This window comes from Hermetia illucens, chromosome 5 (genome assembly GCF_905115235.1).
Source record: "Hermetia illucens chromosome 5, iHerIll2.2.curated.20191125, whole genome shotgun sequence".
In the NCBI taxonomy this organism is placed as follows: domain Eukaryota; kingdom Metazoa; phylum Arthropoda; class Insecta; order Diptera; family Stratiomyidae; genus Hermetia; species Hermetia illucens.
The window spans coordinates 53,930,139-53,955,704 of record NC_051853.1 but is presented as its reverse complement, the minus strand read 5'-3'; the positions used below and the strand labels follow the sequence as shown (position 1 = coordinate 53,955,704).

At 38.7% G+C, this 25,566-nt stretch overlaps 1 protein-coding gene across 1 annotated transcript in view; it reads left to right on the top strand.

Moving 5' to 3' along the window:
* Positions 1–25,566, top strand: part of LOC119657349 (protein Mo25) — a 78,105-nt gene that overhangs the window by 38,126 nt on the left and 14,413 nt on the right. Inside the window, exon 2 of the mRNA XM_038064222.1 lies at positions 19,556–19,672. Within this exon, the coding sequence (XP_037920150.1) occupies positions 19,556–19,672 (117 nt within the window). The remainder of the gene's footprint in view (positions 1–19,555; positions 19,673–25,566) is intronic.

The following is a 25,566-nucleotide window of genomic DNA, read 5'->3' as shown; positions in this document are numbered from 1 at the left end:
AACCTTAGACGTTGACTAGAATCCTTGTCATTCTAACATGCTTGAGAACAAAATACCTCCTACATTCAAGTTCCAATCATTTTATTAGAATTCCTTCGTGACTTTCACATATTGAATTTACCAATTAACAGAATTCACGTGTCTTCTTACATAATACCTATTCTGGCGAAGCAGTGTCACCACATAAGCTTCTCTAATCAATGGTGCCCATAATTTTGCCAAAAAAGGAACTGTCTATCGTGTTTAATAGTTCGCCCACTCGACTATGTTGATAATAAATTGCTATTGAATTGATAACAGTCACCCGTGCTCCATCAACTACCATTCCTAATCGCATAATATTTGCTGTGGCTTCAAGAATGATGTGATGCTGTTTAATTTGGTAAACGTTAATTCAGTTAGTAGATTGCGCGATAGCATGGTGTGGTTGGAAAATTAAGATAATTGTTTGGATTAGACTAGATAAGGATTAAGCAGATTGTTAGAAATAGATTTTTCTAAGCAGAGATTATGCGGTTGGAATGATAACTGATTTCGAATTTGAGTGCGTAGATTACGATGTTGTCTTACAGATTAACCGGGGGTAGAAGCGACTATCAACTGGGAACTAAAACTTCTCTATTCCATGATTCATCGAGACCAGAAACAATAAACATTTGTGGACCGAAAACCATTTGAAATGGGGCTGTTTAGAAAAGAAAACAGCGTAAATTGCATTAGTCTCCCGCTCCAATATTCTCAATTCTTATGGATATTCATTCATAGCTGAGTCGATAGCTCTGAATGAATATTTGAGTCATACCAGGGCAATAATCATGAGCAAGCGCAGTGCTGACCATATTGCCTCCTACACTGCACTGTACAGTTACGGCCTTCAATGAAGTGCTCTAATACACTTTAAGGCCTAGATCCCATTGGAATATTGCGCCAGCGATTATTATAATTGGTCTACCACGACCGATTGGTTGCGGATCAAATCCGCCTGTAAATATCGGCGTGAAATCAGCTGGGAAATTGTCTATCATCCTGTAGGGAACAAAAAATTCTTTGAAGGATTCTCCTTCCGAACACCGCTAAGAATTCGCAATTTCTCTTGCTGAGAACCCAAGTTTTTGAGAAATACCTGAGGATTGGCAAAATCATTGTCTTGTATGGTATAATAAGAGATTTGACCTCATGGTGAGACGTTTTGAGCGAAACACTTTTTTTTGTATTCTTAAATACGAGGGTGGTCTAAAAAGTTTCCGACCTTAATGTGAAGATGGCAGCACTCGTCAATAAAAGCTAGGGAATGTGATTGCGCATCTTTTGACAGATACTCACCAAAATTTCAGCCATTTTAAATGCGCAGTTGTTTAAGTGAGTCGATGTGAGTGAAAAAAATGAAATGAAATGAAAAAATCCAGTATCGAGCTGTAATTAAATATTTGTTTTTGAAGAGCAATACGTCTACGCAAATCAAAGATGAGTTGGCTTCCGTGTACGGGGACTCTGCACCATCATTATCTCCGTAAAATTTTTGGCAGCTGAATTCAAACGTACAAGCTTGGAAGACGATGAGCGTTCGGTACGTCCAAAAACTGCAACCACTGACGATGTCAAAAGAATGTGTTTGTCACATATTCAATGATTTTAGGCATGAGAAAGCTGTTCGCCCATTTGCTTAAGTTAGACCAAAAACGTGTTCCAACGCTCTGTTGGCGAAGTTTAGGCGCAATGAATCAGAGTTTTGGCGAAGATTAATTACTGTAGATGAAACTTAGATACACCATTATACGGGGGAAACAAAAATACAGACAAAACAGTGGACTGCGAAGGGGATCGGCTCCAAAAAAGCAAAAACTGTTTGTTCGGCTGAGAAAGTGCATACTATGTTACTCGACAAGCTAAAACCAGAAATTGCGGAAAAACCACCACATTTGCAAAAAGAAAAAATTCTGTTTCATCAAGACATCAGTAATACCTCTGTGGTTGCTATGGCGAAAATCCATGAATTACGGTTTGAACTGCTTGACCACCCTCCTTATTCACAATATCTAGCCACAAGCGACTTGTTTTTGTTACCTAATCTGAAAATTGCGATCGAAAAGACAAAGATTTTCGTCAAATATAGAGCCCATCACCTTTAATTATTTTGCAGAGAAAAACGCCGAGTACTATTTGGACGGGTTAAAAAGATGGGAGCATCGCTGGGAGAAGTGTGTAAAATTACAAGGAGACTATGTAGAAAAATAAAAATAAATTTAAAGAAAAAATGTCTTGTATCGTTGTTAGGTCGGAAACTTTTCAGACCACCCTCGTAGGCTCTGTTGGTTGCCGAAAACTGTAGATACAAGAAATTCTCAAGGGTTTTAAAGTTGTATTCTCCTGTTTTCGTTATTTTGTTGTTCAGAGCAGTTCCAAAAGCCGTTGCCAAACCCTTGGGCTTATTAACTTCGGTTTTATTGGATGATTGTCTTTGACCGGAATTTTTGAGGTTGAGGTTTAAGGATTCATTGGCAGCATTCATTGCTTGTCCTTAGAGGCATAGAAATTTGTGGGTTAACAATATGCAAATATATAAACATGTTACTAAAGAAAGACTATCCATCCCTTAGATAAGGATGGATCATTTGGCGCCCACCTTTAAGGACAAAGAATACTTTTTGAAACATACGTGCGCTCGTCTATAAGATAGAACATTAAGAATGAATCAAAGCTCGCTTTCTCCAGTACACGGGAGAATTTCAGCAATATTTGCTGACCATTCTAGGACTGTCGCTGATACGGCACTGCACTTGTTGCTTGATTGGCTGGCTTCAATTTATGCTTTGGAATAACTCAGTCGTCATCCATTTCACGTTAGGCTTGAGGTATCATATTCTATTTTAGAATAGAATGTTTGGAAACACGGCTTTATAATAAACCTTGCAACAAAAACGAAACAATATATAAATTATTTGTTGGCCAGTGATTCAACAAAAGAAAATTCGATTCTTGGCTAAAACACAAATCTGTAATAATAAAAAAATTGTTGTTTCTTTTTCGTTGTTGTGGATATTTATTCTTGCAAATACCGATATTTCGGGAACCACTTGAACTTGTTAGCACTGATGAAGGGAACAAGTGGTTCCCGAAATATCGGTTCTTGCAAGAATAAATATCCACACCAACGAAAAAGACACAACAAGTTTTTTATTATTTCAGATAATTAATCGTTGGAAACACCGCATAATTACACTCAGACAAATCTGTATTTCGGATTCAGACGGTTCCTTTCAGAATATACAAAGTGCGCCATGTTTATTGTCGGTATAAAAACATCGAAGATTTTTATTAAATTTTGTCTTCTACAATTTATTTGGGCTAGTTTTTGAACACTACATTGATTAAACTTTTCTTGACCAAAGCAAAATGTGACCTTTTTGCTGTGTTTTCCACTGCCTTTCCGACCATCTCTGGTGGTATAGCCGTGATTTCGGCACGAATGTTTGCCTTGAGCTCTTCGATTATCTGAGTGTTCCTGACATACACTTTGCTTTTTAAATAACCCCACAAAAAGATGTCCGGGGGGTCAAGTCTGGAGATCAGTAAATGTCGCCTCTTTTTGACATCAGACGTCCAGGGTCACTGCAGAAACTGTATTGTTTGATTTGCAGTGTGTCATGGCCTCCTGTTGAAATCAGTAACCATCAAGAACTTTTTTATGCATTTATGGACAGACATAATGAGCCAACATCTATTTCCATCGACTGTTTCGTTTTCTTTGAATAAAAAGAACTGGTCCGCTGGCCCAAACAGTCCCTTTTTTTCGTACAATGGCGTTTCGTGGATCGCGTGTGGATGCATCCCCCAAATGCGGCAATTTTATTTATTAACACCTCCAGAAAGTGTGAAATGGGCCTCGTCGGTCATTAAAATTTGCTCCCAAAAATCAGGTTCGGCGTCAATCATTCGAGCGACTGTTTGGCCGTATTTCAAGCGACGTGGTCGCTCTGTTAAATAAATTCGAGACCAAACGACAGATATTATTGTCAGACGGTGCCTGTTGGTCACAATATTTTCGACGATATGCACGAGTGAACACAACTTAACGACTATTTTCAATGTACATTGTCACTTTTTCAGGGCAAATCTATCCGCGGTTAAAATTGAATTGAAATGTCGTTTCAAAACCATTAGGGCGCCATCAACTCAATTGATTGGTAAATGTCGAAGTTAGTCGATCCTTTTACACCGACATAAAAGTAGGCGCACCCTGTACGGAAGTGAGCACATTGATGAAGAGGACAGTTAGTTCCCGAAATACAGTATTGCAATGTAAAACTCAACAAATGCATATTTCGTCGGCACATGTACATACATCTGTTCATACCTGGGATATTAGGGCGCCAAGACGTTTTCATTTCTGGCACTACTACGTAATTCATCCCTACCACACAATTGTCTATGTTAATTCCTCACGAAAGGCGAGGAATAATCGAATAATGGTCGTAATCTTCAACGTAGGACACAATTTTAAGGGTTTTCCGCAAACTTCACTCGTCAATTCGTGGATTATCTTCAAAATAAATAACTTTTCATTAGTATTATCCTCTACTGAGTAGCTCATATCATTTTGTTTATCCGAAATGAGGGTATTCGCGAGGAGTGCACCGATCGTGAAAAAGTTGCGAGAGAGTCGTCTTCGATGGTATGGTCACGCAATTCCTGCTAACGGGAATTCAGTTGCCAAGATTGGTCTGAACATCGAAGTCGATGGTAAACGACCAAAAGACAGGCCGAAACAACGGTGGCTTGATACGCTGGATGGGGATTTAAAAGCCTCGGGATTGCATCCAGATCAGGGATTTGACTTCGCCGAGTGGCGAAACCGGTCACGACGAGCCGACCTCGCTTTTGAACGGGACAAAGGCTGAAGAAGAAGACGTCGATCTAAGCGTTTCCTATGCAGGATCATCGTCATGGTGCACCGCTTCCTTCCGATGTTCAATATCAAATTATTACTAAGTTTCGAAAGCGTTGTCTACTCGTTGTTAAAGAAAAAAATATATCAATTCGCTGTCGGTATTCTGGTCATTGGTAATTGAATAAGTTCCACCAAGAAATCATATTTAGATTTGCTTGACAGTGGATTTGATCAGTTCATAGAAACAGATTCCACTGTTAAAACCCAATAAAATATATGCTTCAATTCGGGAATAAACTGTCCCTAACAATTATTCCAAACCCACCTTCAATCAGTGAATATCGTCAAAAATTAAGAGCAAAAATTTGAAGTAATAATCACCAAATTGTGTCCTAGATGGCAAGGCAACATTGAAATCAGTAAAATGTCTAAAAAAGTGAATACTTCTGCAATCTGTAACAATTTCACACTCGAACTCTTCGAAGATATCGTTACAGCCTGACGCTCTCAAATTTCACACCTATGGAGGCAAACAGCAAACATCGCGTACTGTCCCTAGTTCCAGTTATTATCATATATGGCGTATTTCTACTTAAAATATAACTAAATCTGCGAATAAGCCAGCAAGCGCCCATCCACCGCAATGCAGTTTTATCAAATATACTTGACCTCACCTGCTTAGATATTTTATTTGAACAGCATTGACCTAAGTAGAGCATCGAAGACACATGTACTACGTGATGGAGGACACATCGGACTCAACTCCTGATATTGAAAAGTCACGTCCACTTTCGTTTTGGCCTTTATCCTGCCTTGCCGTTTTCTTCTTCTGGAGGGACATTTTTTATGTGTACCTTCTGGTGTCTTTACACATTCCTTCTTTGGGTCTTATATCCATAACGGAGAGAAACTTTTTCAGACTTTTTTTCAACACTTCCAAATTCCAGGTTTGTCCCAATAGCAAATCATAACCTCGAAGGTTTGTATGTTCAGTGCTGTGAAATTTATTAGGAATATGTTTACACAATTTAATTTTCGATGCTGATGGCAATCGTAATTGAATTCATGGTTGCCTGCACTCAAATTCTGAGATCACCTCGAGTGTAAGTGATATGAGACCATCATGAAAAGTTGTTTGTGCGATGTTCATCGTTCAAAGGGGTTTGCGAAGAAAGTAGGATTTATCTTTTTGCAATCCGGATACTAGTTATTCAATTGAAAATGTCCTTCCTTCCTTCCTCTCTAATTGGTCCTATTACCACCCGGAACAAATACACCAAACTACACTGCCAACGCCTGCGAGCCCCAATTATTTTCCTTCGCGAAACTATCATCACGAACAATCTGAATCCAGACGCTACCCTTGAAGAAAAATGAAATTTATTCTGCATAGATCCAGCAAAATGCAATAATTTTAGCACATTGCCAAGCGTTCATGTTAGAGAGTTTTGAGGACAATAAATTCAATGTCCCTCGGAGTGTGTAGAGCTCGTGTGTGAATTATTTGAGGCTACGCTTCTGGTCGTGCGTATTTTTCTGACGGCAAATTGGCCTTAGTCCAAATTGATTTTGTTGATTTCCTAAGACGACAATTCTGTCTTTTTCTCGGTTTAATTCAGCATTTAAACTAGCAAAAGATATGTCTGAGTGTTATTTGCGAAAATGATTCGGAAGTCGGAATTCGTGACCATTTTCCTTGAAAAAATCTGAGGTACTGACCTTTTACTTTTATGACCACTTGTCGTTGTAATGTGGGTTTGGGAACAGGTGATAAAAGATAGAACTAGCTTTTTTGAATAGTGTTATTGTCGCAATCTTTTTTCTAACCCGTTTTTCCTTACCATTCTAATCAGGGCGAAGTTTCCGATGTGTTCGAAATGCTTCTCTAGATGATCAGGCAGACTTTCGAAAGATAGTTTCCTACATGATCCGTTTTTAATAGGTACGGAAAAATCTTTACATTTCGATGTAGACGTTATTTGCCAGAAGTTTTTCTTAAATTTAGCTTGTAATCCATACTACCTTTTAGATGCCGTCGTACCCTACTTTCCCGAAAGGAGAGCACCTCCGGGCTATTTAATTATTTCGAGATGACTGCGTGTCCACCGACATTTACCTCGATAATGTTCCTGCGAATCGTGACCATGATCGTTTTTTTCTTGTCCTTATCAACGCTTCAACCAACCCTTTCGAACCAGGATTCTATCATTCTTATAGTGACCGTTAAACTGCGATGCTCCAGATATCGTGGCATGGCAACCACGGCGATATGGATGGCTCGTATTCCACAGTAGAGGACCAAATGCCAAGTCTTGCGCTACTCCACTGTGCAGATGTATCTCGCCGATCCTCCCTCATATTTCCCACAGTTTTAACTCGGTTACTGTTGGGATCGTGTCCTCGTTGGATTGTGCTTCCATTTGTCTTCGGGTTTTTGCTTGTTGGAAGAAAAGGATGTTATTAGTTTTTTTCCAACAAAACCTTTGCTGGTTTGCTCTCTGTCTGTCCATCGCACGCTCTTTTCTCAAAAACAGTCACCCTATCGATGCAGAATTTGGTAGAAAGTTTGGAATTGTGAACTTCTACACATGCTGAAAATTACTTTGCTGAATGTTAAACTTAAGCAGGAGGTGACTCAGATATTAGCTTGGTGATTGATTGGAAAGTGGTGGAGTGTGGGGGTCTGAAAGGTCAACCGAAAAGTCTAGTATCTAGACTCCGAAATCTCAGAAAAAGTTAATAATAGTATATTATCATGATTTGAAAATTTACTGCAAACTCCCTTTAGGTTCATCCTAGGACCTAAAATGCAATAATATAAATTTTTTATATGGAGTAGCATACTGGAACCTCTACTATTATTAGCAAAGTCATAATAGGTCAAAGTTGCCTCTTCTGCGTGCGTCAAATTACTACTCCCTAAGAGATACAAATTCAGTGCCACATCCAATTGAATATTGGTATATACACAACGAACTATAGATAGATTCGTAGGGTGACGTAGACATTTTTTGATTTTATTATTCACTGTAGTTGCCTTCGAAGGCGATTCAATTATATGTAGCAGTCATACAATTTTTCGAAACCATTTTTATAGTACGATTTTAGCATCAAAATAGGCCTCAGTTTATTCTGCGAGCGTTCTCTTGAGGTCCCAAAACAGGAAAAAGTCGGTGGGGGCCTAATTCATGCAATTTTGCCATCGTTTTCATTGATTTGTGCCACGATGCATTGTCTTGATGAAATATCACTTTCTTTTTCTTCAGACGGGCCCAATTTTCCGCGATTTCATCGTTCAAATGCTCCAATAAGATAGTCTATGAATATTATACCATGCGCATCCCAAACTACTGATGCCATAGCCTTGCCAGTCGATTGTTGTGTCTTTGCACGCTTTGGAGTCGGTTCACCATGTGCATTTCACTCAGATGATCATCGTTTTATCTCTGGTGTGGAAGAATAGAGCCATGTTTCATCCATTGTCACATATCGACGCATAAATTCGGGTTTTTTATGGAGGAAGAGCTTCAAATACTGCTCCGAATCGTCAATTCGTTGTTGTTTTTAGTCGGTCGTGAACTCCCGCGGCACTCACTTTGAACTGAGCTTTCGCATATTCAATCATTCATGCACGATATGTCCAACACGTTGCTTTGATATTTTTAGAGCCTGAGCTATCCCGATTAACTTCACTTTGCGATCGTCCAAAATTATTTTGTGGACTTTTTTATGTTTTCGTCGGAAATAGCCTTTTAGGGCATCCACTGCATTCATCGTCCTCGGTGCTCCTTTCGCCTCGTTTAAACTTAGGAAACCACTTCTCAACGGTTGATTTTCTTAGTGCCTTGGCTTCAACACTATTTTTTTTTTGCCAAAAAGTAATGCTGACAAAAGTTCCCTCACTCAAAATGCTCTATCCCACGCTCACACACCATCCCAGCTGTCAAATTTGTACACGTGTCTTCTGAAGGTTGGGGTTAACTGAAAATCATATGGACTTAACATTGATAGCCCCATCTGTGTGTTAATCTACGAACTTTTCAGCCCTGGCTGTAAATGAAATGTCGGTCGTCATATGAGACAATTTCTTTTGCTCCGGCGTGGACTCTCTTAGATTGCCTCACTGGTGCTTATACGCATCTTTTCATTCGTTTTTTTTTGTTTTTGTTTTTTATTTTTTTTTTTTTCTTAATTTCCGTCCTCGGATATTGTTCATCCTAACATGCCAAAAATGACACTGGCTAACATGCTACTGCCACTCACGTAAGGTGACGGATGGACATCAATTGGCAACATTTTCCATTCTGTGGTTTTATTTCTTTAAAGGAAATGGTTAATAATGTTTAATACTATTTCGTAGAGAATTTTGAAAAAATTTCTGATGGAATCCTACATTATATACATATTAGGCATAGTAAAAAAAATTCAGAATTTTTGCATGTAATTGAATAAGATAAGATTCTTAGAATGATCCGATTTAGGTTAAATATGCGTCGTTTTCTTCGAGAATTTTTCGCCATTGTAAAGATAGTTCCATCATGGCTTTATCGTAGAAGCCCTCATCCCTAGTGGCCCCTGGGACAATCGATTTTCACCAGGAAAATCATTCACCGCGGACAAGAACGTAATCGTTTGGTGCTGTCTGGAATATAAGGCGGATGCATAAGAACCTTCCAACTAAGTTTTGATGAGCAACTATGGTGTGTGTGGCTATAGTTACGATAATGGGAGACAATTTCTCTCCTATTGGCTAAAGCTAGCCGCTTCTGGGGATTGCCTTCTTCAGGCGGTCCAATTGATTCTTTGCCGAACCCGCCAAACATACAATGTTACCTTTTTAGCCGTCACCGTTTGCGCCGGATCACCGTGAATCGCAAGATTCTTCTCTCGAACGCGGCCAAAAGTTCGCATTTTTTTTTTGCAACATAAGTCTCCGAGGCATACATGAGGACTGACAACATCATTGTTTTGTAAGAGCTTTAACTCTATGATGAGACATTTCGAGCGAAATAGTTTTTGTAAACTGAAATAGCCTCTGTTGGCTGCCAACAGCTCGAATCATTCTTCTCATGATGTCGGTATCAGCATAGGCGAGTAGTTAGATTTGAAGAGGATGGTGCCTCTCGCATTTACCTCAGCATCATCGATCACTTTTTTCAGGGCCAGGTTCGCCTTGCCTTAGACCGTTGTTGATGTTGAATGGTCTCGAGAGTGATCCTGATGCTTTGATCTAGCCTTGTATATTGGTCAGGGTCAGCCCAGTCAGTCTTACCAATTTCGTCGAGATACCGAATTCTCTCATGTGTTAAGAACCCATACCGTTATGTACAAATGAATATAAGACAGAAAAGAGACTGGGGTTAAGGCACACGGAATGAACGCGAGGCACGGTATGTCGCAACCCCTCAGTCAACATATCACGAAAATATTCGGAATGCTATATTCTACATTTTCCCTGATAGTCAGGCGATATTAAAAGCCAACGGATTACCAGAAAACCAGATTTGGTTTGGGAATGCTAGCAAAACTTCAAAAAAACTGTTTACCAAAAACATTGGCAACATTGCAACTGCGAGCTGGAGCAATTAGTCAAAAGATGGGAGACATGGGGCTATAGGCATAGCAAATTAATATTACCAAATGGACGGCAGATTAAAACAGCCGAAGCCGTTAAACTATAACAAGTCGGAAAACCGGAAGCTGAACGCTTCAGGTATGAAAGGTCTTATGTACAATATTTCTTTTATTATAATATATCATTAGAATGTGCGTTTGTCCCATTAGCACGTAGCATCTAATATATGCATATATTATGTGAGAATATTCAGGTAATATGAACATTCCAAGTCTTGATCTTGCAAAGAAGCGAGAACTTTGATCTATTAAACTTTGATACTAATAGTGCAATTTTCACCAAACTTGGTAGGATTATGGTCTATATTATACGCTACATTATTGCTAGAATGAACCTAAGGAAAATTTTGCAGCCAATTACTAAAAATTATTGTAATATACTATTATTAACTTTATTTGAACAGATATCGGTATTTCGGAACTTAGGCACCATATAGTAGCAGCCTCCTGATTTTTTTTAGATTTTTCGATTGGGTAGTTTCTGAGAATGAAAGAAGTAATCAATTTCAACCTCCCGCACTTCCCATCTGTCTAACAAATGTCAAAACTAAGACAGCTTCGGAAAGTACTGATCGAGACCTTTCATTTGATGCCCCACATGACTATATTTGATAAAAAAAATTTACACCCCAATGTAGAATGATGTAAGTCACAGTATGCGCGAGCGTTCACAGTTCCCACCTTTCCACCAAATTTGGTTGTTTTTTTTTTGTGTAAAACAAATCCTTAAAAATTGAGAATGGTAAGTCTAATAACCGATCACTGCCCTCTACGGAAATTTCTGCACATGAAGATCCAATATGCAAATTTTACAGGGAAGAGGGCGAAACAGCCTTTTACATCATATTACCCTGCAGTTTCACAACGGAAGTATACCACCACCACAGAGGGAGTTATCTTCTTAGCCGCGCGATTGATGAAACCTCTTACGTTAACTAACTTTGGTGAGATAACAATTGGCCAAAATGGAAATGGCCGAAAACTGGAGGAATCTTTTGGAAAACTTTAAACGCTCATATCTTCGTACATCAGATAGGTGTTGCCAACTGCAATATACCGACGGTCAACAGCATCCTTTCTACATAGCATACAATTTGGGCATACACTGCTATGGCTACTGATATGCCTGCCACCTTTGCATTCTCTACATGACTTGGGGCTATCCTTTGCGTTTCTACATTTTTTTCTTCTTCAGTCCTTGTTCTATCCGGGATTTCTACATATGATCTCTATATTATCAAAACTAAGGCATGGATAGTATTGTTTCACTGTTTATAGTCTCCCAATTCGCTAAATAACCTAGATTATTTTTATTCTTTCTCGGCGCTAGTTAGAGTGCAGCCTCCGTCGCAAGCAGGCAGCTGTGATCCGTCACTCATCATAGTCTTTACGTTGGGATTTTTGTCAACGTTTCCTAAAATACGAATAGTCGCCATTCCCTTCCCAAATCTTCGTGAATCTCATCATTCTCAGTAATTTCGTCAATGTTCTCGCATTCGATGATCACTTCCTACCTGCTAGCCCTTATGCCCAGCTCCTGCTCCAAGCAATTCTTTATTGGATCCAAAAGTTTTCTTAGTGGTTATATCCTTGAGGGAGTTATACTTGCGCAGGTCACCATATTTTCCCTTTGAGGTCTACTTCCTTTCACAGGCGCTGAAATCATTCGCTCATCGTGAGCAACTTAATTTTCTGCTTTCGTCTATTTTCTTGGCAGTGGATTTATTTTTTTTTGGGAGTTTGTTGATCGATTGATTCATATGATCGTTCCCATAGATTATTCCGTTATGATAAGGCATTACCTACATTACCTTCATCTTCCCACTCAATACATGATCCTTCCACCCTGGGTGTTCCCACATTCCCCTTTTTCTTATCATAACCCGTATTTCTGGTGAATATTTTTTCTGTTTTCTTCTTTTTGAGCTTATCAATGATGAGTGAATAAAGCCAAATTGTAGTTGATGGAATGAAATGACGTGCTAATCATCCCACCATGTATGCAAAATTTGCCCGTTGGCAAACAAGGACGATGAAATCACAAGACATTCGCCAACTACATATAGGGGTGCAAGCAATCCACAGAAAAGTGAACTCCTATTGACCCTAATTGTTTGGGGTCAATACAGCAACAAGCTAAAGTAGACAATGGAATCACCAAAACCATGCTTCTTCCAATTAGTCCATCTCAGGTACCTTTGCCTAAAGCAATCAAATAGCAAATCTAAACAATGGTGCAAGTAACACTGGTACAAGTACCACAGCCGAATTCTAAATCGAGTGGAAGATAAAACAGTTCCCTTCTCTCTAGTTTCCTCAATTAAATTCATTCGGTTCGCAATTGTAAATTCAACCTGGCTCGTTTGTATATTTCACACTATTTACTTTCTTGTCACTGAAATAGAAGCGACCTATGTAGCCCATCAACTTTTAGACTAGTCGAGACGTAGTCTAGACCCAAGGGCATATACTAGCCTGCACTAGACAAAACTGCATTACATAAAAGTCCCGGAATAAACTCATCCTCGCTCGAAAAAAATGAACAATGGAAGGAATGGGAACACGCGAAAATAATTAATTAAGGTGCGGTAAAGTCGATGGTAATTTGAAGATGGACAGAAAATACGGCGTGTGCGAAAGGTAAATAATTTGTTTTGAGGAGTGTATGGAAAAGAAATTTATGCGAAATTAAATGGTTTGTGTTTACACTTTGTGCGGAAGTTGGACCGCACACAATTTTTCAAGATGAATATCGTGTGATGGTCAACTAATTGGATAAACATTCTTCGAGCTGAAATTGAATGTTGAACATATTCTATTGGAAAATTTGATAGGAATCTTCAAAGCGAGAAACATATATATATTCATGGAAATATGTGAAGTGATATATATGAAAAATGTCCAATTATTTTTCGAAAATCTTGCAATTGACCTAATTATTTATGTCATTATTCATTATACTTAATTATAGCTTGTGTCATATTAACCTGATCCATTTTCCAGTATTCGTTAAAGCGATAAAAAAGTCTCATTATTATTAATTCTAACTCAGGCAAGGTGGACTAAATTGCCGCTTTATTAAATTGAAAAGGATTTCACCATCCTGTCTTGGACAACGATTATAATTAAATTCATTATCCTAGTGCAATTGCCGGTAGCAGTCACCATTTTCTATGAATCCTAGGAATATTCCAAAAACTGTACTCACTAGCAGGTTCGGCTGGAATCGATGAAATTATTGGTGATTGTTAAGAATGAAATTGATGTACAAATACCGTACATCGTTGTCCTTCCTCCTTCCTTCCCTCTTGAATAGGCTCTATTGGAAAATTAATATATTTTAATCAATATCTTGATAAGTAGAATACTGGTCACCTTTCCGCTGACCGTGGTCGTATTTCTCGCAATATCTAGAAATCGTATCACCTAGATAAAGCCATCAATTAAAACATTTTTGTGTAATTGAGAATTTGTTTCTATAAATTTTCAGTTGGAGATAGATTCGTCTTTAACCAACTGAGTGCTTTCAGAAGTGTAGTGCAGCTGACTATTTCATTTATTTTTACCTGGGTTGGTTCACATCGGCCTTGATCAGTAAAGTCAGAAATCTTTAAATTTCAAATGTACGGCTTCGAGTGACCGAATAAAAATGAAGTAATAAGAAGCATTTTTCTAGCCGCTATTGTTTTTATTTGGGTTTGTACATACCCATATTTTGGCAATAACTTTTTTGTACATATACCGAGATTTCGGGAACAATTTGTTTCCTTTTTAGTGTAGTATGTCTCAAAAATATTGGCATATGTAGAGCTGAAATGAACAGCATTGAAGAAGGAAGCAAGCGGTTCCCGAAATGTCGTTACAGATATACCTGAAAAGCACTAGCTAATAAGATTCTAACACACTCTCTCAGTTTTGGTTCAATATAGATTTAGAATAATTCGAAGGTAACTCTACTTTATTAGTTAAGATTTTTTATTTGAAGTCAGAAAAACTGTATTTCAGAAACCAATCGTCTCCTGCATCTGTGTGCTCACGCTGCTGAGAACTCAATCTCCGGAGAATAAAAAAGGACTGGTAAAATCATTGCCTTGTACGGTAGGTGCTTGGCCCTATGGTGGGACGTTTAGAGGGAAACAATTTTTGTAAGCTGAAATAGGCCCTAGATAGTAGAAATTTTTGAGTGATTTTCAAGGTGTAGACTCTTATGCCTTATGATTTTTGATCTACCAGTCCTATTGGATGCTTTCGGTGTGACGGAAAAAGTCGCCACCTGCTCGATCTGGATGATGGCAGGTTGTGTAGGTCCCTCTCATTATGTACAAAATCTACAAGTATGGAATAAGCATTTTCGTTGGACAAAACACGTTAAACTCTGAAGAATAATAAAAAGAGGTTTATTCAAAGTATATTCCATTGCTATCTACCCGTTTTTTCCATTCTTTGGGCCAGTTTGTGGATACCACGCCTGTAACTCCTTTTGTCACGAACTATTCATCGAGCCATGTTTTCACATCCTCGTACGAACCAGAACGCTACTCAGCAGGCGTATGACCCATCGATGCAAACAAGTAGTAATCGGAAGGAGCCAAGCCTGGTGAGTAAGTCTTATAGGGGAGAACTTCCCAGTTGAGTGGATCCAGCATGCCGCGAAAAAAAAACTGTCGACGGGAAATGACGGAGCATAATTATTCACTGTGGATCAACCGCTTCGTCTGGCTCACACTGGGGTCAACATGGAACATCAGCTTCCTGTCGAAGTAATTTGGTCTTGCGGTCGATATGAATGGATATTGTATTTGGGTTTACCGATAACGGGAAGTCTCAACATAAATCCATTGTTCTTCTCCAGTGACGATACATACAAAAACAACTTACTTTAGTGTCTTGTGAGCAAAATTTCACTGTATATCTACTCCTCTCCATCATTCATCATCATCTTCGTCCAACAATGCTTGCAATTTCACACTTCTATTTTTCTGATAGCTTTCCGTGTTTTTTCTCTGGAACATTGAAATCGCCTCTGATGAAACCCCAAAACCATCTTTCACGGGCCTCTTGCGATCAAGCATGTCCACCACAGTTTTTTTTTTAAATGACCACAAAAAACTAACGAGAACATAAGCAGGAAATTCGAGGAAGTTCAAAGTACCATGGTGACATCCTTCTTGACGGTGATGAAATTTGATCCTTCTTGGCCTTTATAACTTGGGCCCTAGTTTATTCCAGACTTTACCTCTTCTCAGTATCCGACTGTATTTTCTCTATCAATTCAGGAAACCGTATTCCTCTCCTTTCTAGCGTTGAGCTCGTCAGCTCGAAATGACTTTACGCTTGACTCGCTTTTCCTTGAGACACTTCAGTACGTCTTCGCGACCCGAGACTCCCAAGCTCATAACTTATCGACATTCTAAAATATATTCCTTTAATTGTTTATTGTAATCTGAACATTTTTGGCCTTGACATGGTGGAATTAATTTTTCATATTTGTGTCTTGTGACGGCGCGATGATTGAGGGGATAGAGGGTCAGCCTCTCAATCTCGCTGCTCTGCGTTCGGAACGCAGTCGTCATGGGTGTCTATGTTTTGCTTGTGTTTGTCTCACTGTTGTGAGCTTATCACTTGCTTAGCGTGTGATAATAGTAAAACTGGAAAACAGTTTGACTATGTGAATGCTCTATACTCCACTAAGGAGTGAACTGCAAACACTTTATTTGTATCTTTCACGTGAAATGGCCTTTTGGAAATTTCGAAAGGAGTTTTAGTCTTAATAAATTTAATAATAATCAATAGCGCAATAGTCCAATTTAGATCTAGCCTTAGAAGTGTGTTAGAGTACTTCAGTGGTCAGTTCATCCGGTTTTTTTTCTGGCCATCTCGAATTGAATTTTATCAGCAAGAAGCAGGGTTATACCTCTGCTTGAATATGACGAATGTAACCGTACGGTTCCGGCCGCCTTAGTGCTCCACAGAAGTTCCTGCTAACACGTGGTCGCATTGTTCTGTACTAGCGAGTTGAGGAATGTGGGTCTTAACAACCTCTCTCCCTCATACGTTTTTAATAAAAATATCATGTGTCTTATTTCTATTTGCTTTAAATTCCGCCGTGAAACCCTAAAATAAATGAAACTGCGGAAAATATACTAACTAAAAATGGAAAACACGCTCGGCTGGTGGAACATCTCCCGCCTGAATATTTTGATTTGAACTAGGGAAATTCACCACGGGGAGCTCCCCGGTCGATACTCTCCCTCCAAACCCTAGCATCTCCAATCATATGAGATGTTCCTATTGGAATCCTGCTAGAAGTTGGGAGGAGGAGGAGAAGGAATAGAAGCTCAAACTAAAAACTTGTTAAAAAAAATCAAAATCAATAATAATTTTTTTTAAAATGTCTTAAATAAGAATAAATTTAAGAAAATTAAAGCGTAACACTCTCCGTCGCTAGTAGTGATTATTTTTTTAAGCAAATATCGATATTTCGGGAACAACTTGTTCCCTTCTTTATTGCACGGGTGCAAACACCCGATATTTGCTTAATAAAATAATCACTACTAGCGACGGAGATAATGCTACGTTTTAATTTCCTTAAACCTGTTCGCTAAAAGCACCGCAAATCATACATTGGTTATCAGAAGAAATTATTATCAAAAAGAAAATTCACAAAGTGAACAATCCTAACAGAAACCCGAAAAAGGAAATCTTTCCCCAAAGCTCCTAGTTCACAATTACATTGCAATATATTCAATAGAAGTGATGATTTTGGTCCTCCGAATTGCTGAATGCTTGATTTCTCACGACGCCTGCTGTGCGCTAGTTATTGCGAAAAGTTTATGAAATTTGAATGCTAGTGGACAACATTCGCGGCCGATTTCTACAACTCAACACATCAGCACCAGCTTGATGCGAATTTTGCACAGATACCTTGTAAGCGAATACAAGGTTCAATTGATTCAGTAATTCAAGACGCACGAATATCCCACTCGTTATCGCTTCTCAGTTTGGGTCTTAGAGCAGCTCGAAATGGGCAACGATTTTGTTCGAAAAATCTTCTTTGCTGACTAAGCACATTCTCATCTTGGCGGCTATGTTATCAAGTGAAACTGCCGCATCTGGGGATCGGAAAACCTGCACGGGATTGTCGAGAAGAATGACAGTTTGGTGTGGATTATGAAGCGGTAGCATCATTAATTCACCTTCCTTCGAAAATGCTATTGGAAATGTCATTTCGGTCAACGGTGAGCATCACAGAGGCATGAAAAACGATTGCGTGGCATGTCACACTTGCTACTCGATATTTTGTGCGCCAAGTTCGGTATCCGGATAGCTAAGTGGTTAGAGCACAAGGCTGTCATCCGGAAGGTCGCGGTTCAAATCTCACTGGCGGCAGTGGGATTTGTATCGTGATTTGACGTCGGATACCAGTGGACTCAGCTGTGAATGAGTACCTGAGTCAAATCAGGATAATAATCTCGGGCAAGCGTAATGCTGACCACATTGCCTCCTACAGTGTTCTGTAGTGTACCGTTAGGCCTTGAATGAAGTGCTCTAACACACTTCAAGGCTCTGATCCAATATGGATTGTTGTGCCAACGATTATTATTATTATAAGTTCGGTAATCGTGCTATTAGCCGTCTCGGATATGTCAATTGTCAACTTCGGAGGTGCGATTTGGCGCCGTTCAATTTTTTTGTTAACTGCCGTAAGGGACCGATGTTTTGCTAGGTGAATATCAACCAAGCCATTCGTGAGATAGAGCCAGAAACCATAACCAACTGGATCAGGGAGATTTCCCTAAGTATCATTCGATTTTTCAATCTAGAGTTTTTTTGGCAATAGAAATAAATGTTAATCTTTTTCTGTCTGCATATCTATGTCGCACTAGCGCGGCAGCCAACTGTAAACAACTACATATTTTGACATTTCAACAGGTGGATGGAAACCAAAACTGAAGAATCGTAGCAGTCACCTGAGTTCATTATATGGAAATAACATGCGACACTGCAAAATATTCTCCGCCAAGCAACACAGTCGGGTCGCTTGGCTGAATGTCGCTCCACTCAAGTATGTATAGCTGCCTACAAAACCATATAAAGATATTTTGACAAGCAGTGCAGTTTGTGTCCGCGTCGCCTAGTGTAGATGTACACGATATGTGGGAAAATTATTCGCAAACAATTCATTTTGAAGTGACCCATTATAAAAATTGGTTTCTTTGAGGACTCACAAATCGAATCATAGCCGCTTATAACATTTACGAGATCTATGAAGAAGTATGAAGGAAATGCAACCAAGGAAGAACAGGAGACGATTTTCTCGGAAACCTTAAATAATATTTAAAAGAGCTGGAAAATCTCTCTTAAGAAAACATAAGGTCTTAGCAGCAAACATTACAGTCACCGTTCGTGTGATGCCTCGAGAGTCTTAAAGGTTGTCTGTCTTCTCATAACATCACACATAATGCCGCTATATACTACTCGCCGCTGTCCATCCGTAAAATGGAAAAAATCAAACTTGCCAACGAAAGGATTGTTTTTAACGTAGAAGTAAATGTTTAAAAACAAAACTCATGTTGGTTTTTTTCAAACACACAATAAAACGCAAACGCCACCCCTTTATAAGAATCAGGACCATTTCTGCTGATTCCAGAAAATAAAAAAAGCTAGGCCGAAAACTGAAATGCATTGCTGGTTCTTATATCATGAAATATATCCCTGCTTGCAATGAAAATTCCATTGTCTAATCAAACTATAAAAATACGATATTTCATATCCAATTAAAAGCGAAATGTCTTACTTTCCACGAGAAAATATTACCACCACCACAAACACATGATTTAACAAGACTGAAATCAACCAATAGAACTTTAATGGAGGCTCAATTAGTCACCGCTTGAACTTGTACTAAATTCCATTCAATTATCCCATCTCTGCTCTGGCCTTGCTCACTCATCGTTGTCATCTGATGAATGAATATCGTTTCCTAGTTCTATCTTTTTATTGAGGTTTGTAACATGTTGTTTACCGTTCTAGGTGTTAATTAAAAACATGCTTTATGGCACATCAGATGCAGAACCACAGACAGAGTACGTTGTCGCACAATTGTCACAAGAGCTTTACAACAGTAACTTGTTGTTGCTTCTCATACAGGTATGTATCTTTTATATATTTTATTATCTGAAAATATAATATTGATTACAATCTAAACCTCACAAATGAATAATTCAGTTATTTTATCATAGCAATCAATATATGTTGCAGGCCGAATTTTCCCCTGTTTATTTTTGATAGAGACTAACATATTCAATTAAAATTCATATCCAGATTTTGTTAATCTGTTCCCATCTTTGTGATCTATAACGACTTTTTTGTAGCTGTAGTTCGCTCGCTTTTTCCTGGAAATTTTTATGTGAAAGATACTCTTCGCTCTAATCTGCCTCTCACTGAAAAATTCGTTTAAATTATGGGAAACGTTGATCTGCACGTAAGCACCAGTGACATCGCTAAAGAGGTTCAGACCGCAAAACAGTTTGACGCCATTAGAAAAGAGCTGGTTACAAAAATAAACTCGACATTTGAATGCTAACGAACTAAGAGAAAGAATTATTAATATATGGAAAATAGGTTACGTACGACAATTTTATTTAAAAGTGGGGGAAGGTTATACTGGTTGCAGTAGACTGAGAAGGAAACCATCATGAAGTATTCACGCCTGGCCAAACATTCTTTCGAATATCTTTTGCCAGCAAATAATGTGGTTGAAGGACTTTCAAGTTGGTCCACAGAATTTTTGATGACTCAATAACAGTTGAAAGATTTTGAACTGGCAGGTTTAGTTGCATTCAGCGTCCTGACATTGCAACGTCAAATTGCCCCTTGCTTCGAGCTTCAAAAGAGGCTAGTGAAAATCGCAGTATTTCAAAAAGAAACCCCACGAATTTCGCACTAACCGATTAAAAGTTCCAGTCATAAAATGACAGGAGATGGGGAAATGGAGAAATTTTAGTTTAAACAATTTAATTTTGAATATAAAGAAATTATTTGAAAAAGACCAGATATTTTTCCTCCAATTTAATAATATATAAGCATTGACCAAGCCAGCAAAAGATTGAATGTTGAAAATGTGACCCATTGGTAAAAAAAAAGTTGAAATTATTTCGAACAAAGTAGCATCAAGCTGGTGGACTTCTTCCTTGGTCTATCTGGTATTGTATAGCATCTACATAATGTACGCACTACTAAAGAATCGATATCAGGCATTTTCGACACAGTTCTGCATAGACCTTTCCCAGTTAAACAAAGATAGAGAGCCTCAGTGAACTTCATTTTGAAATCAAATCTTTTTATACTTTTACCTCGATGCACTATGGAATATTTCGCGCCATCATAGGTTCCACCAAAGACAATTTTGCACTTAACTGGAATTTTCTCTTTTTCAAGTACTGCAAATGTCGTTGATAAGGCTTGCAATAGCCTTTTCCAAATCAAGGAAGAGCAAATCGAGCAGAAATTTAATGTTACGTCTTATTAGATTAAGATTCGCTAAGTGGTAGAGAACCTATTATATATATATGACGTTAGGGAACAATTTTTCAAAATATCTTTTCATTCATTAAATATTTGGTCTAGCCAGTGGCTATTACACTGGAGGATTTGAGCATATACCTCTTTTAAACCATTCTCTTTTACTTCTTAAGAATAGTCTGTGGATGTCCTGATTTTTTCGAAAATGGGTGCTACAATTTTGCTAAGAACGCAGGAATAATTCTATAGGGAAGCCACTCAACCATATCTATGTCTTCAATATTACTCCAAGTGCAGTCCGAAAGGCTGCATTTTATCATCACTAATATTACTTCATGTGAGCAGGCGTGGTTAATCCGCTATGCTCATAGGAGCCTGCGGCAACCAGCTTTGCTTAAGGGTAAAGAGGCGTTTTCTAAAGTAGATATTGCATCAAGTTAAAAAGAGCTCGGTATCTCGGTCAGTAACAAAATTAACTTATTTTGTCCAACCCGCTCATTCTTGATCCACGATAAATTTGAATGAATAGAGGTCGAAAGGACCGTCAGCTCCGGCCGTGAATATTTGGTTTCGTTGTTGATGGTTGGCCGAGCTTCCACCATGACTTCCTTTGTTTGGGGTTATCGTATTGCATATAAAAAAATCTTCTTTTTAACGTTTTGTTTGCAAAACAAAATCTTATTAAAATCGCTTCAATGTCTGTCTGTCTGTCACAAGTACTTTTCTCAGAAACGGCTATACCGATTGACACGAAATTTCGTGTGAAGGTGGAAACTGTGAACGCCCAGACATGCAGTGAGTGATATCCTTCTACGTTGAGATTTAGGGGGGTCGCCATACATGTAAAAAGAGGGTGCACAAATTTTTTTCACCGAATGTGGAGTATCAAATGAAAAGTCTCGATTAGTACTTTTCGATGCCGGTCTTAGTTTTGACATTTGTTAGAAAGGCGGGGAGTGGCATGGGTGGAAAGTGACGATTTCTTTAACGGACCCATTCTCAGAAACTACCAAACCGAAAAATCTGAAAAAATTCATGAAGCTATATGGTGCCCAGGCCTCAAAAGACTCTCCATATCCTGTTCAAATTAAGTTAATAATAGTATATTATCATATTTTTGGGGAAATTGAGTAAAAGCCCCCTTAAGTTTATCCCAGAGTTGTAAAAGTTGGTAGCAGTATAAAATATAATATGAAGCATATTATCTCCAAGTTTGATCAAAATCATACTATTAGTAACAAAGTTGACTTTACGGTGCAAATTTACTGCAGCTGAATATCATTACCACACTAAAGTGAGTATTCAGATATGCTAAATGCATATACATAACGGGCAACGTACAAATGGGATAGTTCTTCACTCAAATATACTCACAGAAGAAGCAAACAAAACCTGAAGCGCCCAGCTTCCGGTTTCCCGACTTGTTTGTTTCTGCTGCACATTTATTGGGCAAATTCAGTTTGATTTCTGTAAATCTTCATCGAGTAATGCCTTAAGGGGGTCATTTTGTCTGAGGCTCGTTTTTTTGTTTTACAAACAAAATTTTATTCAAATCAGTTCTACGTCTGTCTGCCGGATTTACGCCCTTTTCTCAGAAACGGCTATACTGTTTGACACGGAATTGGGTGAAAAGGTGGAAACCTTTCTGCAGGTTACATATTTCTGCATTGAGTTTAAGGGGGTCCACGCACATGCCAGAGGAAGCTTGTAAAATTTTTTCACCGAATATAGTCTTGTTGGTTATGAAATCAAAGGTCTCAACTAGTAATTTACATTTTTTTGGAAAGGCGGGGAGTGAGGAGGGTTGAAAGTAATCGTTTCTTTAACGGACCCATTCTTAGCCAGCAGAAAACACCAGAAAAAGTCATGAAACTGCCTCTATACGGTCTCCAGGCCTCGAAATACTCGCCATATCAATTTATACTCAAATTAAGTCAATAATAGTATATTACTTTGTCTTTGGAAGATTGACTGGGAACCCATGAAAGTTGTCCTTTCCTTGTTAATTCACTGCAAACCCAAAATACTAAATATCAATATCACACTAAAGTGAGTAGCTTGACATGCTAAATAAACTTAACATTACGGGCTAGATACAAATGGGATTGTTCTGCATTCAAATATACTTACATCAGAAACAAAGAAAACCTTTCATATCTGAAGCGTCGAACTTCCGGTTTCCGACTTGTTTAAGGTTGTAACTGTACACAACCATGAGAGAATTCGATATCCCAACGAAATTGATAAGACTGACTAGGCTGACGCTGTCCAATGTGCGAGGCCAGATAAAAGCATCAGAATCACTCTCGGGACCGACCAATCGATATCTACAACGGTCTAAGACAAGGGAATGCCCTATGATGCGTCCTCTTTAACCTGGCCCTGGGAAAAGGGATCCGTGATGCTGAGGTAAATGTGAGAGGAACGATTCTCTTTAAGTCCACCCAACTATTGGCCTACGCTGACGATTTCAACATCATGGGAGGAATGACCCGAGGCGTACAAACTGTCTTCATCCATGGGTTCATGGATCGAGCAGGCGGTGCAAGAGCTTGGGCTGCACATCAATGAAGACAAGACGGAGTTCATGGTGGCAACGTCAGCACCAAAAATCAATCGACCAACAACATCAAATCCCACTGGTCAAACGAGAAGCATAAATAAAAATAGGAAACTACAACTTTGAGACCGTTGATAATGTTTCCTATCTAGGATCGAAAATCACAAGACAATGATCTTGCCAGTCCTCATGTATTCTTCGGAGACTTTGGTTTTTTGAGAGAAGAATCTTCCGCCGAATTTCCCCTACATGAGGATGGACGATTCCGTAGCCTACATAACGACAATATCTATAAGCGATATCATGACCGCCTGGTTATGGATAAAATCCGGCTCAATAAGTTGCGGTGGGCGGGTCATTTAATCCCTATGGCTTAGGAGACTCTGCCTGAGATGGAGCGATAGCGGAGGCCAGGATGTCAGACAGCTTTTAGGGATATCGAATTGGTGGACCTCCCCGCAAAACCGGGATTTCTTGAGTTCTTTATTAAGGTAGGCCTAGACTGCATATCGGTTGTTACGCGGTTGATGATAATGATGATTAAGTTTGTTCTTTTTTTTTGTGTGGCGAAACGAAAAATGCAAAGGCCTATAAAAAAAACCAAAAGTTTGGAATATCGAGCATCACATATCAAAACTTCCATAAACACCTTACATTCCAACTACTATAACTTTCCAACGACTTCGAATTTCGGAAAACTACTTTGTTAGTATATTCCTAACCTGTTCTAGATTAGGTTTATGTAAAACAAAAAAATCAATTTCTTGAAGCTCTCACACGGGATGACCCACTTAAATCTTTGGAACCATTTCGATCTTTCAGAGCGATCCTAGTCTCCCAGAAACATTCATGTTTTTAAATAAATAATTTCGGATCCGAAGATTTCCTTCATTAAAAGGAATCTCCAGGGATTTGACGTAACGTTTCATAAACTAGTTCTGCGGTCAGCCATCAATATATTGTTTCACGCTTTTGCGAAGGCCAAGTAAAGCTGTCAAAAAGATGTTAGCCCATTCATGATTATTAGCTTTCGGCGATGGGTGCCATCGCTTGATCATTCCATTGCCTGCAGGACGGTAGGCAGACGTTCGCATCTTTTTGCACATGAAACTAATACGTTAACACGGTTCCTAGTGTTTCGACAATTTTGACGTCAAATTTTACAAAACACTGCCAATGCAAAGTATCTTATTCGCAGTCGGTCTCAATTAACTTCTTTAGATAACACATGAATCGATTTTTTGAAAACTTTTCGTATTATTTTGCAACACATGAAATTATCCGTTATAGAGCAATGAAGCTTACTCCTTAATTGCTGGACATCCAGTTTCCATATCCCTTAGCCGAAATCTGGTTGATACTCGTGTTTAAGTTCACAGTTGCTGGTATCAACTGGAATATTCTAGCACTCTATCACATTTGATAAAACATTGAGGGAATGAGAATGATTAAGAGAGAAAACCATTATATCATATTTTACATGACTGAGACACAAATGTTGATATTGCTATTGGTAATAATTTCCAAAATGACTGCGGTTACAATTGTTGCAAATTACAGTAGTTGCAACAGCAACCAATAAGTAGACAAGAAAAGGTCTCATCATGAGCTGATCAAGAAATCTGATCATTATAGAGAATCAACTGAGTACAGCCTTTCTTGTTTGCCGGTATGTACTGGATATTTCAGTATGATTTGTCACCCTTGACAAGACGAAGTCAACAAGTTATATAAACAGAATAGTTGACCAAGTAGAATTGAATTACAGATAACCACATTAACGACGGCGCCGGATCGACAAGAAAAGCTGAATTTGTCTCATATAAACAAGTTGTTTACCATAAATCCTGGTTAATTTTGGTGGTGTAGAGACCAGAAAGTTCAAAAGGGAAGACTCAAATTAAACAAGGATTCAATATCAATTGTAGCGATGTCTTCTCCGTAATAAACGGTTATCGGC